Source organism: Lottia gigantea, assembly GCF_000327385.1.
Source record: "Lottia gigantea unplaced genomic scaffold LOTGIsca_13, whole genome shotgun sequence".
Classification (NCBI taxonomy): Eukaryota; Metazoa; Mollusca; class Gastropoda; family Lottiidae; genus Lottia; species Lottia gigantea.
Genome location: NW_008707425.1, coordinates 2,052,883 through 2,074,814, shown reverse-complemented (window position 1 = coordinate 2,074,814; position 21,932 = coordinate 2,052,883). Strand labels below are relative to the sequence as shown.

Sequence of the window (21,932 nt, the reverse complement as noted above, 5' to 3'; positions counted from 1 at the left end):
ACAATTTTTTTCAAACACAAACTACGTATATATTTTAAAAAACCGACTTTTGAAAATGAATGAATTTCTCGATACATATGGAACCGATACAACCACAAACTTTCAACTTGGGCGAATGAGTTAAATATTATCACCGTTTTATTATTGTATGAGAGATGAAATAAATGATCTGAAATATATGAAAGGTAAATTTTACGCGATAACAAATATACATACTTCCAAAAAGGAGTTCATCATTCTGCTTTGTACAAAGACTCTGACTTTTATTTCTTCGATTCTTATGGATTAGAACCCTATGAAGAGATAATCCAATTGACTAATAAACCAATCAAATGTTCAACATTTCAAATTCAATTACCGGGACAAAAGTTTTGTGGTCAGCTTTCACTTATTTTTTTATCAGTTGAGTTTAGGAAAACAGTTCAAAGAAATTGTAATAAATTTAACTCAATAAAAATGGCGAACAAGTTTGGATTGGGTTCTTTATCTTTAGAAACTAAAAAACCTAACACTACAACGTGGATAAATAAAGCGAAACCTTACTTTGTGGATCAAATCGGAGACACTCTTCAAGGTGATTTAGATATGAACAATTTTAGCATAACTAATTTAAATTAAAGTCTCCTGAAAACGATAATGACGCCATTCACAAGAAATATTTACGGGAACAAAAAAATTCAATTGAAGTAAATAAAAATCATTTAGAAGATAAAATAAGTAATGTGAAAAGATTCTTCAAACGTCAACTAAATAATAAAAATTTTGTTAATGATACTAAACTACAACAAGAGGTACAAAGATTAATGTTTTATTCAAAAAGAATTGGTCAACGTAGTGAACAAAACTGAGTTACAAAATTTAATTTCATTAATATCTAAATAAGAGGATAAGATTGCAAAACAAAAATTAGACATTCAACAATTAATAGATAGCATTCCAGATGAAAATGAAGATACGTTTCAACAGGAATTAAATGCTCTGGAAACTAAACTTAACACTGAATTACAAAAAGAACTAACAAATATTAAAAAACATATACAAAACATAGATGATAGCGAAATCAAAACCTATATTCAACAACAAATACAAAACATAGATTATAGCGAAATCAAAACCTATATTCATCAACAAATACAGAACATTGATGATAGTGTTATTCAACAACAGATAACCACTATTAATAACATAGTTTGTAAACAAGACAATAATATAGTCGCATTAGAAAAAAAGTTTCTCAAGAAAGAATCATATTATTTCAATCTTCCATTTAGAAGATTGACTCGTGATGATGCTTCTATTTCTGATAATACTGATAAATCAAAAGAGTATGAATATAAAAATATGGATTTACAGTAAATATAAGATTATATTCTGTTCCAAATTATACTATTTATTCCCATAATATTTTTAATTTAGATGATGATTTATCTTATCAACCAATAAATATTGTTTTCCGAGGAAAACTTTCAATTGAAATAACTTTTCCTTTTTAGGTGACAGAAAAACAAAACGAACTAAAAGAAAAACTAAAACAATTCAACAAATTTTAATGTAGAAAAACATGGAGTAGAATCAAAACATTAAGCACAGTTTTAACAGTAGGGATAACGGTGGCAACAGCCGTAACCGGTGGATTAAAGCTTCCAATAATTGTCCCAACTGTATTAGCCGCGTTCACTGCCGTTCAAACTTCATCTTTTGGTTTGATTACTTTAGGTTTTACATCAAAACAGAAAGCTCATTTAAAAGGAAAACAGAAATTTTAAATACATATCTTAATAAATTGTTTATATTTTTCGAAAGATCGAGATTAGACAAGAACATAACAGTTGAAGAATTAGAAAAATTTTGTTTGATAAGAAGAAATAACAAAACCTTAGGCATTAAAGAAATAGAAGATAATTACGATGAAAATGTATGGAGAACTTGTAAAGATGATAATGCGGTAACGCAAGTTTCACCTCTAAAACTAAACGTTTTTTCAACCATTCCCGATGATTGTTTATACGCGTGGGATTGCGAAACCTATAACGAAAATAAAGCCATACCTTATTCTTGCACGTTGATTAATTTAGAAAAACTAAGAAAAATGTTAAACATAATAAATAATCTCTCTCCAGATTTAAAGCCGACAGATCCCATTCCAGAAGAATTTTACAACAAACTCATGACTAATAATAGATTGTATCGATCAAATGTTACAAGGTTTAGGAAAAATAGATCAAAAAAGAATAACATTAATTGCTCATAACGTTAGCGGTTTTGATAAGTGGATCATGATCAAAAACGTAAAAAAACTAACACAATGTCCTTTAAAAACGCCGAGGGGAATTCTGTCTCTACCTTTAACTAATTCATTCACCGATGAAGATTTACAGAAAAAATGGAAAAGACAGAAAGAAATAAAGGGTAACTAATTATTTGCAAAATATTAATTTCATATGTTCCTATCAACACGAATCATCTAGTTTGGCAGCATGGGGAAATTCATCTAATCTACCAATGAATTTGAGAAAGATCGGGGATGTTAATATTGCAAAATACACTAAAGATAATTGGGAATCTTTAAGACACGAATGGGAACCTTACGCTAAAAGAGATACGTTATGTCTCGGAGCTTCTTTGATACAATCAAGCAATGAAAGAAGTTGTATTTCAGAATATTTCCAATAATCTAACAGCTCCTTCTTTATCTTTAAAGGGTTGGTATTATTTATATCATTACGATAAAGAAATGATTGAAGAAGAATGGTATGAAACTACTAGAATGGTTCCGAAACACACCGAAAAAGAAAACGTAGAAAAAGTTTACTCACATACTCACCCTTTTATAAGATATTTTATCAAAGTATTAAAAGAGGAAGAGTTTCGGCAAATCGAAAATCATTTGAAACGAATAAAATGGATGAAATTTGTAATATATTAAGTGAATACAGTGCAAGTGACTCTAATAATATAATTGATTTATTCAAAGAATATAGCGCTTGCACGAAAGATAAAACGGAGGTTCATTCGAGACTAAATGTACTAAACTAATGACCTTTGATGCTAACGGTTTGTACGCTTCCGCAATGGCGGATTTAGATAGCGAATATCCGAGAGCGGAAAGTGGTAGACCATTTCTACCGGAAGAAAATAAAGAATTTGTCAAGATCTTTAATGAACAGAAATTCAGACCTAGAACTGCTATTTTAAAAGTCTGGTTTGAATATCCCAAAAACATGTTCTTCCAAACCCATACCAGCTAAAGATAAAATCACTTTCACGAGTAAAAAAGAAGGTAAAAAGGAAACTGGCACTAAAATCAGATTCGTAAATGGTTTCTGTCACAACGTTTTAACATCTGACATTTAACATCTGATAGATCTAAGAAATAAATATAAACGAGAAGGTAATATTGTGGGTAGCAATTGCATGAAATTATTAGGCAATTCGTTGTATGGTAAATCTATTCAGAAGGATATAAATACATCGAGACATCTATGGAGTGAAGCGACTTTAAAAGCCAACTTCGATTCACACGTCAAAAGCTATGAAAAAGTAAAAGATAGTCAATATATAGTTCAGATGAATGATGAAGAAAAAGAATTTATTCCTCCTAAATCTACACGACTAACACCTAGTCATTTGGGATCATTCGTTTTATCTCACAGTAAAAAAATAATGAATAATTTCATTCGCGTAATAGATGGATTTTATAAGCCTGAAATATACTATACGGATACCGATAGTTTATACATTTCGTCTAGCAATTGGGATAAATTATATGAAGGTGGGTTGGTGTCCGAAAATGATTATTGTAAAGGAAAGAATGATTACGGTGATGGTGGAATTATATTTGGTTTATATTTAGCGCCAAAAGTTAAATACAATATCATTCTAACTTCCGATGGTGTTTTAAAAGAAAAGAAAACGTTTAAGGGTTACTCTAAAGATAAGATATCCGTAGAAGATTATATTCGATTAGCTAGTGGACTCGATGTAACGAATGAATTTAAGAAACCTTGGGTAAAAAGTTTCACCAATGGAGTAGTTATTCCAAAGGATGATGATAAACAAAAGAAAGTTTTTAGAAGTTATCTAAATCTCGTTAAGAGAAAAGCACCAAACAGTGAAGGAATCATGTATCCTTACAACGACGGAAAAGAATTGAACATAGATGAAAACTACGAATTTGGTGATTTCGATTACCTTACTATTCAAGAAGAGAATGAAGAGTGTTAATTTTTTTGTTTTAAATGAAGTTGAATAACAATTTCCTGGTTACCAAAATCTATAAACATATTTTTACCCTCTTTAATTTCCAGATTTATATCTTTAATCATAAAGGAATGAAGTGGTAAATACGTCGTTTGAAATGGTTTCTCTATAATTCTATATCCTATCGGTACAGTGAATGTTGGAAGACTGTATTTATTGAAAAATCCACCGTTCATTTAATTGCAATGTATATTTATGACATCGATATCATTCTCGATATTAGCTTTGTGTGGTGCTAAAGTGGATTGGGTGTATACTCGTTTATCAAATCCTAGTAACGTATTCAATGAATTTTCTACGTTGAAATCAACTTGACTATTATTTCTTAATATCAATTTTATTTTGTTCAGATTCAAATGACCTTCGAATTCAATATTGTTTTTACCATTAACACTTCATCCATATTCAGACAGATATTCGTTAATGGCTATGTATTCGTAGCTTCCTGGTAGTAAACGTATGGTTTTGAGATAGCTCCGTTATCTGTTGATATTTTTATTTGGTTATTTTTTTTCGTTAATAATTCTAAGAGAAATACTTTAATCTCAATTCATATTCTTGATTGCGATCGAATTCGTACTCATAATCTAGAGATAATTTAATGTCAGATTTATTTGAGGTGATAACGAATAGTTGTTCTTTATTTGACATTTTTAATCACGCTTTTATAATCACTTTTATCTATGATACCCTTTTCTATGAGTCTTTTTAATATACAATTTACTTCATTATATTGTCTGTGTGATCGATGTCCTTCCTTCATTGCCGCTAATATAATTTGTAATCTTTTAAGTAGTTTCTCGTTGTTGTCGGATGAAAACTTTATACCTTCTCCAGATACCATATCTTCGAATTCACCTATTTCTTGCGTGATTGGTGGATAATCTTCTGCATAATCATCTGATTCCTCTTCATCAGGAATAACTTGATAATATTTAAATATGTTTCAACTGCCATCAATCTTTTTGTTTTGCGCTTATTCTTTATCATATACAGAAATTTTAAGTATTCTACTAAATCCTTGCGTTTGGCAATCTCAATATCCCCGCCATTCATTAAATCTATTAATCCTTCTGTTGTTGTAAATATAAAGTCTTTTTTATCGATTTCGAATAAAGGGTAAACATTACTAAATAGTATTGAATCATATTGATTCGGTTCTGGGTGATGAGGTTCTATAGAAGGTGTGGGTTCTATAGGAGCTCTATATTCTAAAGCTAATTTCTTTTTAATATCCTCTTGAGATTTTAATATTGGTTGAAATAGAGTTTGTAGATTTTCCGTTAATCCAGGTTGTTGTAATCTGTTATTTTCAACTTGGGTCTTTATTTTATTCTTAGCTTTTATATATTCTTTGTTTCTTTTTAAAATATTATTCCAATTATCCATTTTTTAAAAAAAAAATTTAACAAATATCTGTCATAACTCTTTCACCCGCAGGTTTTCTAGTATTAACGAATATATATCCATGTTCATCTGGGTTTTTCCATTGAGCTTTACAAACCTTTTTAAATACATCTCTGTCCATTCCGTGATTTATCGACTGAATGATTTGAGATAAATCTTTATCGTTTAATTCAAATAATAAAAACAATTTGCATTTTTTCTAATAAACATAGAATCCATCCCGTAAAAAGATTGGGATTGGTATATGCAGTGACAGTTGTGATGTCTTCCCTTCGTGAAGAATTCTTGTTGAACAGCTTGATTTCTTTGCGCTACGCAGTCGTCAAATAATATTAAGTTCTTTGGTTTGCTATCAATATTAGACAAGTCTAGATCATTAATATTTTTCGTAAGCAAAACTTTTATATCCGTTGGTTTCTTTCCTTCGATGTAGTTATCTAAGATATCTTTTATTTCCACTTCTTCTTCGTTTTCTTCGTAATACTGAAATAGGTCTTGAACATCTTTCTTTGGTAGATATTCTAAAGCTTTGAGAAATTTATAATACGATTGCTCTGGTGTTGTTGTGTAGATAGACAAAGAATCGAAATCTAAAAGGTTTGGTGTTGTCAACATGTTAAAAGTGAGATGAGTTTTCCCAGAACCGGAACTACCGCATATACACATGAGCATAGGGTTATTAGGAAATATTTCTGAATGATTAAATTGTTTGCCCATTTTTTATTATTTTAATTTTTTCCAAAAATACTCCTTCTCCTTTATACTTTGAAAGATATCATTCCTTCTCCAGTGTGTATATTTTTTAAAAATATTCCATTACCCTTATGTTTGACTTTGACTTCTCCCGTGTCAATACTATCTACTAATTTATTTAATCCTTGTTTAACAGTTTTCTTGGTTTCTTCCCCAAATTTTTTTCCAAATTCTTTTATTTTGCCTATCATATCTCCCACTCCTGAACCTCGTGCCTCCTTTTCAATTGCCAAATTATGTCTGCGTTCTTCAGCTGCTGTTACTGCAGTTGCTTTATTTGAGTTGATGGCTCTTGCTATTCCAGTAGCCACTGCAATACCACCAAATATTAAAGGTAGAAGGAAAGGTAAAAATCCACATTCTTTTGCGTTCGCGTCAATTCTTTCTAAATCTATATCATCTCTGGATTACAATTTTGTATTTATCAATAAGTGTTTTTAGTTATGTTGATTTTTTTACCATTGAAAGTTATTACAGTTGGGGAAGCTGTATCAATAGCTTCTATTATTTTCATAACTAAAGTTTCTACTTTCATTTTTAAGGGTGTATTTTTTACTCAATTCTTATCATTCTTCTATCTGCTATTTTAATTAAATGTTTTGCTTCTTCCAATAATAAACAATAACCTGTTACATCTCCTTCTGTCAATGTGAATATTTATGTCCACTCCTGTTTTGAAAAGATCTTCTTGGTGAGCTGATAGATCAAAACAGAAGATTGGATGATTAAGTGCAAAATCTACATATTCAAACTGAGGTGGATTTCCAAATAATTCACACATGTTTTTAAAGTTTCTATACAATTCATTATAATCCTTTGTGGTTGGATTAATTGTTAAAGGTTGGTTAGGATAATTATCGTTGTTTAATCTTACTTGAACTTTATGGATTAAAGGATCTTGAGTTTGGTTCATTGCCACTCTAAAGACATTATTGTTATTCGTTTGAGAATCTGGTAAGTTCTTGAAACCAACTATTAAATATCTTGCTGGTTTTATAGTGTTAGTGATTTGGCAGGTGGTGTATTCTCCCGTTAAAGTCATGCTACCTACCGTGTTACGATGAAGAAAAGCTATTTCAATATCTTTAGTTAACGAGTTGAATATTCTCGTTTCTACTTCAATTGATGGTGTTATTACGGGTATGAAAAGTTGGAGATTCGTTATTTCTAATTTTGCATCTGAACCATTCTCTCCAAAGAATATCTTATCGTCGTTGATTTCTCTTTGTAGATGAATTTTATATGGTAACCCTATGGAAACTTTTCTGTGTTCCAACAGACTGAATAAAGGATATAATTTCCAATTTACGTAATTACCCCACCTATTATTCTCAACAACATTATTATATTGAAGTACTCGTTTTTCGAATTAGCTGCTCGTGCTACTCTTTCTATTGTGTTTCGAGCAACAACTCTCACTCTAGCTAAATCAGCATCATTTGCAAGATTTCTTACCGGTTCTTTTAAAACACTTCCATCGCCAACATCGGGTATCCAACCCGAGACTGAATCGAAATCTTTAGGATATAAAACTGTTTTCAACATTGTGTCGAATTCCCCAGGATGTTCGATTGTTTCTATCGGATTTGAACCTGCTTCCAAAACCATCTCGCTAAACAAAGATGGAAAGAAATTGTTTTCTAACGTTGTATTTGTTTGTGGAACACGATTTTCATTGGGAGTTCCATCTTTAATTTTGAAATCGCATCTGAAATAAGCATCGGAAAGAAGCAACCAATTCGATAATGAATTTATTTTGAAGGTAATCAATTTGCGATTTAGAACCAACAGTGAGATGATAATATAATCCTCTTTTTTCTTGTTAAACGAATAACGAATCGGATCGTATAATCTAAAGATTTGATCTAGTATTTTATTTGCCATTTTTAAGGTTTAAAATTTAAGTAGAAAATTTCCAAAAAAGAGTTATCTCCCTTCTACATTTTAATATGCTGTTTTTGATGGAAAGTAGGAAATTGATTGAAGGTGTTTTTTTGGTGTAAGAATTTTATGAAATGTAGGGAATTTAGGTCTTTTTTAAGTGTAAGAATTTATGAAATGTAGGATGTTTTGCTGTAAGAATTTATGAAATGTAGGGTATTTAGGTCTTGTTTTTTGGGAGTTCATAGATTGGTTGCATTTTTCCCATGAAATGAAATGGAATGTGGAAAAATGCGACCAATCGATGAGCTCATATACTACTGATAATACTAATGATAAATATACTAATAAAAATAGTTTGTGAGCAGGATTGACGCTACAGTTTTCAACCGATTCTGATGAAACTTGTTGTGATCATTGGAATTGATCAGATCTCGGACAAGTTCTAACTTGATGCATTTTTGATGAACGGTTTTCGAGTTATTGCCCTTGACTTTGTAAAAACGCGTCAAAATTTTTTCGTGAGCACAATAGAATCTACAGTTTTCAACCGATTCTGAACTTGGTGTGATCATTGAAATTGATAAGATCTCGGACAAGTTCAAACTTGACGCATTTTCGATGAAATGTTTTTGGGTTAATGCCATGAAAAACGCTTCAAAATTTGTTTGTGAGCACAATAGAAGCTGCAGTTTTTAATCGATTCTGATGAAACTTGGTGTGATCATTGGAATTGGTGAGATCTCGGACAAGTTCTAACAAGAGATATTTTTGATGAACATTTTTTGAGTTATTGCCCTTGATTTTGTAAACACGCGTCAAAAGTTGTTTTTTGCCCTTGATTAGAGCTGTGTGATTTAATTGTTTGTTGTATTTGGGTTATTGATATTGATTTGAAAAAATTTTGTGGAATTATTCAGCATAAATAATTTCTTCAATATGAGAAAATTCGTACTTTAGTCACTGAAGACTGTTTTATTATTTCTGACAGCTGCCAGCAACGCAAGCTATCTTTATATTTCTGTATTAATTCAAGTCTTATCTCAGATGCATATTTCTCTTGAAGTTTCAATCCTAAAATGGCTACATATTTTCTTTTAAAGGTTTACATCATAGGGTTTCATACTTATATTTCAATTCAGGTTTTAATATAGCTTCATACTTATGTTTCAATTCAGGTTTTAATATAGCTTCATACCTATGTTTCAATTCAGGTTTTAATATACTTTCATATTTGTGTTTTAATTCAGGTTTTAAAATAGCTTCATACTTCTGTTTCAATTCAGGTTTTAATATAGTTTCTTATTTGTGTTTTAATTCAGGTTTTAATATAGCTCCATACTTCTGTTTCAATTCAGGTTTTAATATAGTTTCATATTTGTGTTTTAATTCAGGTTTTAATATAGCTTCATACTTCTGTTTCAATTCAGGTTTTAATACGGTTTCATACTTCTGTTTCAATCCAGGTTTTAATACAGCTTCATACTTATGTTTCAATTCAGGTTTTAATATAGTTTTGTACTTCAGATAGCAATGAAATCTTAAATAATTTTCGTAGGCTACTTTCTTAGTTTTACCCGATTCTTTCCTTCTTAGATTTAATATTAAATTGTATGCTTTACTCTTTTGTTGGCAGTATCTATCATGAAGATAAACTTTCTTCTTTTCTGAGCATTGAAAACGCTTCTTGGAAAAAGTCCACTTATGACCACGTTTTACGTCTTTTAATCCCCAAGTCTTTCTTTTTGAAAGAAGTAAAACTGTTACCATCATTCCTGTCATCCCTATCAGCTGTAACCCTTGCAACATCTTCTACAATTTCATAATGATTACCATTCTTGTGGTTCAAGTAAACTCATTGAGAGTATAATTTTCATTCATCTGTAAAACAGGAAATTTTAACCATGCATTATTTGAATATGTATAGATATCAGTTTGAAATAAATTGGCAGAAGCATAAATCTCTACTTCAGTGCTCCAAGTTCCCAATATTCTAATTTTAGAACGTTTAATGTAATCATCAATTGAAAGATTAATTGGTTCTAAAAATTTCTAGATTCGATTTCATATGTCGCACTACAGCCAAACGTATTTTGTGGTGGTATTCTTCACTTTTTGTAAGGGAGTATGATAATGATCGAAAGAGACAATTTCCATCACCTTTAATTAATAAATATCTGGTAGGAGTTGTCAGTAGACAAACATATACATCATATGGGAAACCGAAATCTACAGCCTTCAAACCAATTGACTTGCTTATTCGTCTTTGATTTTCTGCTTTAAGTGGTTCAAACAAAAATGAATTGGTTTCAACTTGCAAAATCTGTACATCATTATCAGTGGTCAAATTTGTCTCAATTGGAAAAGATCCATTTTCAAAAAAGAGATATGGTCATCTAAATGAGATATGGGTTTATCTTTCTTAAAAGAGCTGCAAGGTACATTGACGGTTTCAGAACCGTTTATTCATATTAAACGTTACAAAGCATGCTTCATAAGTACTTAAACAAACAACAAGTGCATCATTCAGAGAGAGACTAAAATCGTTAGATATACCAATCAACCCAAATTGGGTTCGTTACTGATGTCCAATTTGAAGGACTGATTTTCTAATTTTATATTTTCTATAAGTTCATTTATAAAAATGTACGGATGTCTAATATTAGAAAAGGATTGCAGGTATGTATAATACTCATTACCTAACTCTAGAATTCTATCGAGAGTAAAACTAGTCCATAAATGTAAGTCCATTATCCTGAAGTAAACAATGGCAACTAACGAATTGGGTATACCTATTTAGGGGTAACATTTTGCTTTAATGGGTCATTTAATAAAGCTATATCAAAACAGACTTCACAAGCTAAGAAGGCCCTACATAGCCTGAATACTATTCTAACCCTGTACCAGTATTAACTTACGGTTGTTTGGGGTTTTGCAAACATTACCCACCTTGAAGTATTTTTACCGAAATTTTCTTAGGCGTATTTTAAGACTTAATTCAAAAACAGCTATATCTATGATTACGGTGAACTGGCACGTTTCCTTTACAAGTTCTGATACAAACTGTTTTTGGCTTGGGGTTGTTCAAGGACAATCTATTAAATTTTCTTACACATTGTTAATGCTTCTCAAAAGTCTCCACGGAAGAAATATATAGATCACCCTGGATTAGTAAAATTAAAAAATAATCTCGATTCCTCAGGCATGTCATATGTTTGTAATAATTACCAAACTGTTAACCTAATTTGGCACAAAAGCGCACACAAACTGCGTATTAAAGATATTTACCAGCAAACCTGGTAAGAATCATTATCAAATGATAAACTATGTATGAATTATAAAATGTTTAAAACAAATCACCAATTTGAACCCTATTTGTCATACTTATACGCTAATCAGCTCACTGCTCTCTGTAGATTTAGATGCGGAACCATTGGTTGCCATACTCATAGTAAAAGCTCATAAATGTTCCTATTTCGATGATGCGAGAAGATTTTATTTAAAACACTATTATAACATATATCCAAATACTATAAAAATGAGTCAATTGTTTTCTTGTAATAACAAAAATCAGCTGTCTAATTTAGCTAAATTTGTAATTATAATAATGAAAAGCTTTTGAAAATAACAATACTGTTACATTTAGCATCTTGTAAATGTTCTTTGTACCTTTCCGTCACATTTAATTGTAATATTTATGTACTTCTCATTTGCCCTTAGGGGTCGCAAGTCCCAGTTTGTTATCGAAATGTCAATTCTTTTTTTTGGATAACAAACTGGGACTTTGCAGTTTGTTATCGAAATGTCCATTCTTTTTTTTCTTACACACCTTCCTGAGCTTAGACTGCAATAGTTGCAGCAACCATTCAACTTCTCTAGACCTTCTGTAGTGGCAACGTGTTCCTGAAATATATATTGGAACATTTTTGCAAAACCGGAAGTGCCACAGTTCAACATATGCAAAAAGTCGAAAATCGGCTCTAGAAGGCGTATTTTTGCATCGATTTTCTTCGGGTTTTCATTTTTACAATCTACTTGTAATTTCTGACCTGATAGCACTTGAAAAATTACGAAATTCGAAATTTCGTCGCTCACTTTTTTCGATCAAATTTTTCAATTTTGTTGCAACTTTTTTGCTTTTGCATCGATTGATCTGAAATTTAATATGCAAAGGGGCATCACTAAAGTAAATAATATAGTTGTCAAATGATTAACTTTACTTCCGGTTTTAAACGGGGAATCAATTGAAAGAACAGTCCACTTCCGGTCGAATAACTTCCGGTGTAATTAAAATATGTCAACGAAATTTATGTTGATAGTAAGTAAATGCTATTACAAAAAAACGAAGAAAAAAAAATCCAGACCGGAAGTGATACTTTGGCCGCCATATTGAAAAAACACACTTGTGTAAAACTCAAAATCGGGCCTCAGGGTAAATGTTGATATGCTCAAATTTGATGTGAATGTATTCCGCAATCGATTGCGCAAAAAACATTGGGAGCCGAATTTTGAATTTCGCTTTTGCTTTTTTGCAACTTCCGGTTGAAATTTGTTCATGCTTTAAACGATCACACCATGTGACCTTGACCTTTGATGACCTTGACCTTCATAGGGTCAAAGGTCATAGACCTTGACTATCATTTGATTCTTTGAGCTTTGACATGTACTTCCGGTTTTATAGCTATCCGTTTTATAGTCGTGTGCAATTAGAAATTTTGATGACGTATATCTCTTGATCTTGACCTTTTTAGACCTTCTCTTTTACAAGATCAAAGATCATTGACCTTGGCTATCTGCTGATACTTTCATTTGTGAGGTCTGACGTCTACTTGCGGTATTAGAATCTTCTAAAAAATGAAAATTTCTCAACTTTAGACTGTTCTTGCACTTGATCTAATTATCGTCCAAGGTTGATTTTTTCGGGGTCTTTTGCAATTTCCTACATTTGCAAAGTCCCACTCTGTGCCACGTGTGGCTCTATTTTTTTTTCGAAATTTACAACCTTCCGCAATCGATTGCGCAAAAAACATTGGGAGAAGAATTTTGAATTCCGCTTTTGCTTTTTTGCATCTTCCGGTTGAAATTTATTCATGCTTTAAACGATCACACCATGTGACCTCGACCTTTGATGACCTTGACCTTCAAGGGTCAAAGGTCATTGACCTTGGCTATCATGTGATACTTTGACCTTTGACCTCCGACATGTACTTCCGCTTTTATAGCTATCCGAAAAAGCCAATTTCGCAATTTTAGACTGCTCTAGCACGTGACCTAATTAACCTTGAGGGTTAATTTTTTCGGTTTCCTAATGTGCTTTTCATGCACTTAACATAGATATAGAACAATTGCTTTTTTAAAGCAAAATTGAAATTCAAATTTGAGTTTTGTTTACCAAATTTGTGTCTTTTTGATCTTGGTGTATGTATATCTTATGACCTATTTTATGTAGAACCTTGATATTTGGAATACAACTAGACACTTTGAATATAAACTCACCTATGACAAAAAAATTGGGGTGGGCGTGGCACATACGGGTTGAATTACTAATTGTTTATATTTTGGGGCTGGGGCATAACTCGCATAGGATACGTTTGTTAAAACAGAGACTTTGCACACAATTACCTCATCCTTTTGGCCAGTTTGTGTTAACAGATCAGTTGTTTCAGCTTTATAGTTCCAAAAAAGGAACGGGTTTTAACATTTGGATATTTTCATTTTTCGATTTTGACCTTTGTTGACCTATATCTTTTGACCTGAATAATGTAGAAGCTTGAAATTTAAAACACAACATAACATGTGGAATATCAATTACCCTATGCAAAAAAAATTAAGGTGGGAGTGGCACATCTGGGTTATATTACTCATTATTGACATTTTTGGCCAGGAGCATAACTCGCAAAGTATACATTTGTTCAAAATGGAACTTTGCATACAATTATCTCATGTTTTGAGCCACTTTGTCTTAGAAGTTCGGTTGTTTCCGCTTCATAGTTCAAAAAAAGGAACAGGTTTTGGAAATTCAAAATTTTCAATTTTTGACCATGACCTTTGTTGACCTTGACCTTTGTAGGATCAAACGTCATTGGCATTGGCTATCTATTTATACTTTTATATTTGCTGTCCTATGTCAACTTCCGATTTTATAGTCGTGTGCAATTAGATATTTTGATGACGTATATCTCTTGATCTTGACCTTTTTAGACCTTCTCTTTTACAAGATCAAAGGTCATCAGCTATCTGCTGATACTTTCATTTATGAGGTCTGACGTCTACTTCCGGTATTAGAATCTTCTAAAAAATGAAAATTTCCAAACTTTAGACTGTTCTTGCACATGATCTAATTATCGTGGAAGGTTGATTTTTTCAGGGTCTTTTGCAATTTGCTACATTTGCAAAGTCCCACTCTGTGCCACGTGTGGCTCTAGTTATTATTATTATTAATATGCAAATTTCCAAAATTCTATTTTTTCCTCTTAGCCCATCCTATCACACAAAAATAATTTTGAAAGAAGCTTTTATAAGTATTTTTTAGCATTCATTTAAAATTACCTTTTTGCCTTAAAATAAGGCCTAGCACAGCAGTGCAGTGAAAGGGGTCATCATCGTCCAGGATTGTTTACTGTTATATGTACTTCTTTTTTTTATAGATACATTTGGTAAAAGAAGATAAACTGTATCCACACAACTTAGAAAGGAAGGAATGGGATGCTTATGATCCAAATTTAATTGCGGAAGCCATGTTTGCGGCAGCTAATATATTTAGTTCTCTTAAACTCATCTATATATTCACCGTAAACCCTCATTTAGGACCATTACAAATATCATTAGGACGGATGATAATGGATATATTACGATTTATGATGATCTACTTTTTGGTACTATTTTCATTTGGTTGTGGTTTGACTCATCTGTATTGGTACTACGCTCATCTAAGAGCACAAGAATGTCAAAATAATATCCTTGAATCGTGTGATAGAAAATACCGAAGTTTTGCCAAGTAAGTTTTTTTTTCAAATTATAAAGACATTTGCATGCTATTTACGAGGAGGATATTCCCCAAGTATGACATTTTATTACCATCTATTTCAGCTTATTTGAAATAATACAGAGCTTATACTGGTCCATGTTTGGCTTAGTTGATTTGGAACATGCTGAGTTGACTGAATTCAACCACGATTTTACTGAGTTAATAGGCAAATTAATGTTCGGCACATATAGCTTTATTGCTTTTATAGTATTATTAAACATGCTGATTGCCATGATGAGTAACTCATACCAAATAATATATGTAAGTATTAAATTGTTATGCATATATATGTGTGTATTAAGTTCCCTAAAAGTCGTGAAAATTGGAATGATGATTTTGAAGCGTGAAATGACGTCACCTTGGCATTTACGACGGCATCTTATCTTACGATTGAGACGAAAATTTACTATGTCAAAATAACAAAAACTAATACTTATTATGCTAGAAAAATGTAAAAAATTCATACCATGCGTTGGTATTTATGAGCTGCATCTGTTCTGAAGTATTTTCTTAAAAAAAGTATAGGGTATAGCTTACGATAATTTCTTAGTGTAAGAAGTTTAGCCCCGCTCTTTTAACATGACATGAGGAAATGGATTGATTTCAGGTCTGAAGAGAATATTCGTAAAAGACTTCAAACAAAGTAATAAAAAGTGAATGGGCGGGTAAAAAAACTGAATACTGCGCAGATATAAGTACGGAAGCATATAGGGGACATATAATACAGAATAATATTTTTCTTATCTCATGATTTCGACTAAGCATCTCGTGGACACCACTTTGCGCCTCGTGCATCTCGTGGATATCCACTTGTTGATATCGTTGGATTTCCACCACTGGGTAAGACCCTCTAATGATGTGATACCAGGGTCCTAATATCTGCAACTAGACTGGTATGTAGATCGCCACGTCCAAACTGCCTCTCTATCTTTGTAAAAATATCTGTTATAGTGCTAAATGCACACCCATGAGATGCGAAATTCGCAAATTTTGTGCTGAACTTTGGATAGTTTGTGGAAAACATCAGTTCAGGAGTCTTTCTAAGAATCAGCGATTTCATTTTGGGACTGTTGGTCAGTCATTTTCATGATTAAAATCAGAAGTTATCAATCCGGCACAAACCTAGGCTGCAGTAAGCATTCAGATCATCGCTACATTTTAGGCTACCACACAAGGTCATTATCAAACAAACAATCGGTATTCGTTGCATATGAGAAGGTTAATAGCGACTGCCTTTATTGTTGTGGTACTGTTTTTTTTTGCATTGTAATAGAACTGTTCTTTCAATTGAATTCCGAATACGGGGTAGCTCTATCTACTGCAAAACAGACCCCTTTAATACAGACCACATTATAAGACTGGGGCTATTTACCACGTTAATTTTCATTCAAAAAGAATAGGGGGTTACCACTTAATTAATAGTTATAGCCAGATATTCAACAAGCACAATAACTTGGGGATAATGGTTGTTCGAACGCGAATTGAGTCGGTTATATTAGATTACATAGAGGTATATACTGTACGCACTTTTTTCATTATATCTCCATTCCGAAAACTGCATTTCTCAGAAATTTTAGAGTATAATTTGACCACATATATATTTAACATTGTTAAGCATTTCATTTGGATCGGTCCGTAAGTTAAGCAGCTAGTCGTACCACGTAGGTTGTTTGGGAAAGGGAGGTAACCCACGACTCAATGACAGGAATTTATCTTATTGAATAAAACAAGATAGTATAATAAAAGCCCGAGTTTCAAAGAAATCGAACAATAAATTTGCATTGAAATCAATGCCACGCAATATTAATTATTTCATACCACAGAAATTATGATGCATATTATTTAAAACAGTTAACGGCCTATCTCACTGGTCTGGTGACTAGTTGGCGACTGCAAAGTCTCTGCTTGTGTCCAACCGGATCTTTGAAAATTATTTTAGTCTCCGATAGGTCTCAAAGACGTCTTGCGCAGAGACTAATTTTGTCTGCACTGCATCAACTCCCAGACGTGTTGAAGACCATGGAGACGTTGCTGTGACGTTGTTTTCGGGTCTCCGCGACGTGTCCGAGGTGGCTTGATTTGGGTTAGAGACTACGCGACTTAGGTGCGAAGTGGCTGTCATCCTGTCAAGTGAGTCTGTTTGTGCAGTGCTGTACTAATGGCTGATAACCAACTATCACAATAAATAGAAAGGTTTGGAGACGGGCTTCCCGTCTCATCATTTGCGGATTAGAATCTTCAGAAAGACACGAGAAATAAATATATCGTAGTACGCTTGAAGGATTTTGACGAAACTTGGTGAAATTGTTTATTATTAACAAACGATGAACCCTATCACAATATAACTTGTTCTTTAGCTTGTACAAGGCACACTTATTGATAAAGTTAGATAAAACTTCATAATAATCGAATTGTGCAAATTCGATGAAATCTTAATAGTTGTGACTTAACTATACCAGAAAAGATATATTTTGTGTGAAAGGAGCTCTTGTGCAAGAGTTGATGATTATCAGTTTCTTAAGAAATACACTTTAATATCCAGTTTATTTGTTTCTGCTATCTCCCTTACAGATAGTGGTATCGAGAAAGTCTATGCTTTTGCCACTCACGCTTGATAGAAGGATGGTGGTTGTTGAGAATTTCAAAGAATTCCCAAAACTGTTCGATAGAATAAGTCCAAACCATAAAAAATGTCATCCAAGAAGCGTCCGTAAAAAGGTGGGTCAAATGGACAGAGGGGCAACACCTCACGTTCCCACTCTGCAATGAAAAGGTTTGCGTACGAAGGGGCGAATCGTTTGCCCATAGCTGTCCATGAAGTTTGTAAATATGTTTTACCATTAAATGTGAAATCGATTCGACTAAGACAAATATCTAAAAGCTGTAGAATTGCATCGTCGGGTCTGTTTGGATCTGGGTTTCTATTAAAAGCTTTACGAACTGCCGTTAAACCAGTAGTGTTATCGATATTGGTATACATAGAAGAATAGAAATTAAAATAGCATTAGAGGGAACTCGAAGATTTTTTATTTTATTGACATAATCGGTTGTGCCTTTAAGGTAGGCGCGATATTGACAGCTAGAGGTAGTAAGAAATGATCAATGTATTCTGACACTGCATACGACTCACTACCACAGTCAGATATAATCGGGCGGCCTTTAGGGATTTTATTCGAGATAAACCTCTCCTTGGTAAGATTCTTGTGGATTTTACGCAAAGTGTACAAATGTGTCTCGCGACAACCAGGATTGGCAGACAGATAGTCCTATTGTTTCTGTTTGAGATAACTAGTTTTGACTAAATCGGCAAGAATATTGTTAATCATATTAGAAGTTTCTTTGAAAATTGGTTTCGGTAAAATGGCATAATGTTTAGGATTATTCAGTTGATTCGCTGCTTCTGAAACGTAATCCTCCCTACTCAGAATGACACAACATGAACCTTTGTCACTCTTTTTAATAACAATGCTATCGTCTTTCTTAAGTGAGTTTATCGCTTCACGTTCCACTCGTCTGAGGTTAGGCTTTTCGTGTGTTATGGAAAGGTTCGCTGTTTGTCTATTCATATTCGCCAATGCTTTCAATATTTCAGGATGAATGGCGGCCTGAGGGGGTATCCACGTGGATTTAGGAATAAACATTGTTCTAGCACCACGTGGGGGTGGTTACGAAAAAAATATGTGCAGCTAAGATTTCGTTGAAATCGTTCAATGGATGGTCGGAGATAATTTAAGTTGGCTATCTTTGGTGTGGTAATAAACATAAGTCCGCGGTCTAAGATTGAATGCTGAAGGGGTGTAAGAATTTTGCGGCTCAAGTTAACTACAGTTTGGCCTAGCGGTGGCCTCTCAATATGTTTATCCCTAGTAATTAGTTTACAGACTTACTCGATGCTTGAAGCTGGTGTATCGAAACAAATGTAGTGTGTAACTGGATTTATTAATCTGGGGTTGAGGTTTTGCTATACAGCCCCAGAATCACGCAAAATCTCTCCGTTAACGGGAGCAAATGATGTACAAATGATAAAAATAAATAAGGATAATGATATAAACAAGAAAAGTAAATAAGGGACGAAGACGGGAGCAAGCCAAAGGTTAATTAAATTTTGAAAAGTAAATAAAAGCCAAAAAGATAAAAGAATAATTTTAATTCATCACATTACCCACGCCTCCGTCCAATGCGTCACGCATTGCACAAAGTGAAATAACAATAGAATAAAAACAATACAAAATGAATAGGCCTAGCCTCTACAACAACAATCGCTCGCCAATCTCTACCTCTCAATCCGTCTCTACTCTCACCGTCCTCCTCTCTCCATCCTCCGTCATACTCTCTACCTCTACCTTCTTTCTCCTCTACTTCCTCACCATCACCCAACGTTTCCAAAGAGTCTCCACCTGCACTACTCTCTTCACTAATATCACTATATAAAGAGAAATTAAGATTAGGCGCACCACCCAACTCTTTGTCCAGCCTTATCATCCTCAACAAACCACCTTTATCTTCCATTCTAAATCTTTTATCTTCTCCATCACTATCATCCTTATCCCCACCATCTATATCTTCATCAACCCTTTACTCGTCATCTATCTCTCTATTAGCCTTCTTCCCATCATTTATATCGCTATCATCCTTCGTCTTGTAATCATCCTTCTTTTTCGCACCATCCTTCTTGTCAACCTTCTTCTCAACAACCTGGTCATCATTCTGGTAATCCTGTCTCCTCTCATCATCCTTCTTCCTCTGGTCCTTCTCCCTCTCATCATCCTTCTTCCCAACGTCCTTCTTCCTATCACTACCCTTCTTCTTCTCATCCTTCTTCCTCTCACCATGCTTGTTCTTCTCATCATCCTTCTTCTTCTCGCCCATCTTCCTATCATCATGCTTCTTCTTCTCATCCTTCTTCTTCTCATCATCCTTCTTCCTCTCATCATCCTTCTTCTCATCATCCTTCTTCCTCTCATCATCCTTCTTCTTCTCATCATCCTTCTTCCTCCTGCCCTTCTTCCTATCATCATGCTTCTTCTTCTTATCATCCTTCTTCCTCTCGCCCATCTTCCTATCATCATGCTTCTTCTTCTCATCCTTCTTCCTCTCACCATCCTTCTTCTTCTCACCATCCTTCTTCCCATCTTCTTTCTTTTCATCTCTCCTCTTATCATCGACCCTCTTCTTCTCACCATCCTTCTTCTCATCTTGTCTCATATCGTCCTTCTTCTCATCATCTTTCTTCCTGTCTTCTTTCTTATCATCTCTCTCGTCATCATCCTTCGGTTCACCCATCCTAGACTGTCTCCTCAATCTCTCTAACTCCATTATCACCCTCTTATGCTTGGCACTATCGCAATGCCGTTCATACCTATACTTGGTGTCGAAGACAGCATCCTTACAATAGGGGCATCCAAAATTCTCCAGATAGGTCATTGCTGTGGCCATCTTCCCTGGAATAGAAGAAACACACATTACATATGCGTCGAGATAAGCAGGTTGTCGGCGTACTCTTCCATACCTAGAGGTTACAGGAGCAAAACCCTGGACATCTAACGATTCCGCATTATCGCCACCCACATTACTATCACAATAGTCACTGTCAGGAGAGTCATCTATCGGTTTACATGACGCATCTCTATCGGCATCTACATTGTCGTCACTGTCAAGGAAGTCGTTTATCGGTTCACATGGTGCATCACTGTCAGATTCTTCGTCACGTTGGTTGTATATTCTTAACCGATCTACATGAACCACCTGTTTACGTCTAGAGGTACCATCTCCAATCTCATACGTTATGTCACTGAGCTTTCGCACAACTTCAAATGGTCCTTTCCATCGTTTCGCGAATTTGTTGGGAATGCCGGGCGTCAATGTTGGTGTAAACAGCCACACTTTATCACCTTGGGAGATACATCTCTCCACTTTGGTTTAATTCTCGATTCAACCCAGGTCTCAATGGAACCAACCTCTTTATCATCTCCTTGCATCTTCCTTATGACATTAGTATCAATACCTATAAGTCCTACTAACCCGTCACATTCTTCTGTATTTTCATCACCAACTCCACACTGAACACATGGTCTTTGACTCAACGCATCGGCGTTATTATGTACTCGGCCTGCTCTATGTATAACTTCAAAATTAAATTGGGCTAACTGTTCGATCCAACGTGCTACCTGACCTTCGGGATTTTTAAAGTTTAACAGCCACCTTAATGCTCCATGATCCGTTCTGAGAGTAAATTGTTTTCCGTAGAGATAGGCCTTAAAGTATTTCACGAAGTACACAACGGCCAAAAGTTCTTTACGCGTAACACAATAATTTCTCTCAGCTTTAGTGAGGGAACGACTACCATAAGCTATGACACGTTCTACTCCATCAAAAACTTGAGACACCACAGCTCCAATTCCATAACCACTCGCATCAGTATCCACAATGAAAGGCTTGTTTGGGTCAGGATACGCCAGAACAGGACTTTCAGTAAGTTTGTGCTTAAGGGTATTAAAGGCTTCCTCACACTCTTTTGTCCAAATAAACTCTCTACCTTTTTCAGTGAGTCTATTTAAAGGTTTAGCTATAGCTGAAAATTGTGGAATGATCTCCGATAGTAACT

General features: G+C 33.8%; 7 protein-coding genes across 7 annotated transcripts in view; 3 read left to right on the top strand and 4 right to left on the bottom strand.

Moving 5' to 3' along the window:
* Positions 1-456: 456 nt before the first annotated feature.
* LOTGIDRAFT_157201 (hypothetical protein) lies at positions 457-1,356 on the top strand (the record flags this gene model as incomplete). The annotated part of the gene is made up of 2 exons (XM_009048970.1): positions 457-574; positions 884-1,356. The coding sequence occupies 2 exons, from the start codon at positions 457-459 to the stop codon at positions 1,354-1,356; spliced, it is 591 nt and encodes a 196-aa protein (XP_009047218.1).
* Positions 1,357-3,071: 1,715 nt separating this feature from the next.
* LOTGIDRAFT_157200 (hypothetical protein) lies at positions 3,072-4,224 on the top strand (the record flags this gene model as incomplete). Its single annotated transcript, XM_009048969.1, has 2 exons — positions 3,072-3,202; positions 3,408-4,224. 2 exons carry the CDS (start codon positions 3,072-3,074, stop codon positions 4,222-4,224), a joined length of 948 nt encoding a protein of 315 aa, XP_009047217.1.
* An 894-nt stretch (positions 4,225-5,118) lies between these two features.
* Positions 5,119-5,649, bottom strand: LOTGIDRAFT_157199 (hypothetical protein; the record flags this gene model as incomplete). The annotated part of the gene is made up of 1 exon (XM_009048968.1): positions 5,119-5,649. One exon carries the CDS (start codon positions 5,647-5,649, stop codon positions 5,119-5,121), a length of 531 nt encoding a protein of 176 aa, XP_009047216.1.
* Positions 5,650-5,832: 183 nt separating this feature from the next.
* On the bottom strand, positions 5,833-8,304 carry LOTGIDRAFT_157198 (hypothetical protein; the record flags this gene model as incomplete). Its single annotated transcript, XM_009048967.1, has 4 exons — positions 5,833-6,359; positions 6,488-6,822; positions 7,047-7,700; positions 7,730-8,304. The coding sequence occupies 4 exons, from the start codon at positions 8,302-8,304 to the stop codon at positions 5,833-5,835; spliced, it is 2,091 nt and encodes a 696-aa protein (XP_009047215.1).
* Positions 8,305-9,603: 1,299 nt separating this feature from the next.
* LOTGIDRAFT_157197 (hypothetical protein) lies at positions 9,604-10,083 on the bottom strand (the record flags this gene model as incomplete). The annotated part of the gene is made up of 1 exon (XM_009048966.1): positions 9,604-10,083. One exon carries the CDS (start codon positions 10,081-10,083, stop codon positions 9,604-9,606), a length of 480 nt encoding a protein of 159 aa, XP_009047214.1.
* Positions 10,084-15,029: 4,946 nt separating this feature from the next.
* Positions 15,030-15,445, top strand: LOTGIDRAFT_69770 (hypothetical protein; the record flags this gene model as incomplete). Its single annotated transcript, XM_009048965.1, has 2 exons — positions 15,030-15,298; positions 15,391-15,445. Coding segments are annotated over 2 exons (324 nt in total), but the record flags the coding sequence as incomplete, so codon positions are not given.
* Positions 15,446-19,903: 4,458 nt separating this feature from the next.
* The window catches only part of LOTGIDRAFT_157195 (hypothetical protein), a gene marked incomplete at both ends in the record, with an annotated part of 4,373 nt that continues 2,344 nt past the window's right edge, over positions 19,904-21,932 (bottom strand). The window contains one exon of the mRNA XM_009048964.1: positions 19,904-21,060. Within this exon, the coding sequence (XP_009047212.1) occupies positions 19,904-21,060 (1,157 nt within the window). The remainder of the gene's footprint in view (positions 21,061-21,932) is intronic.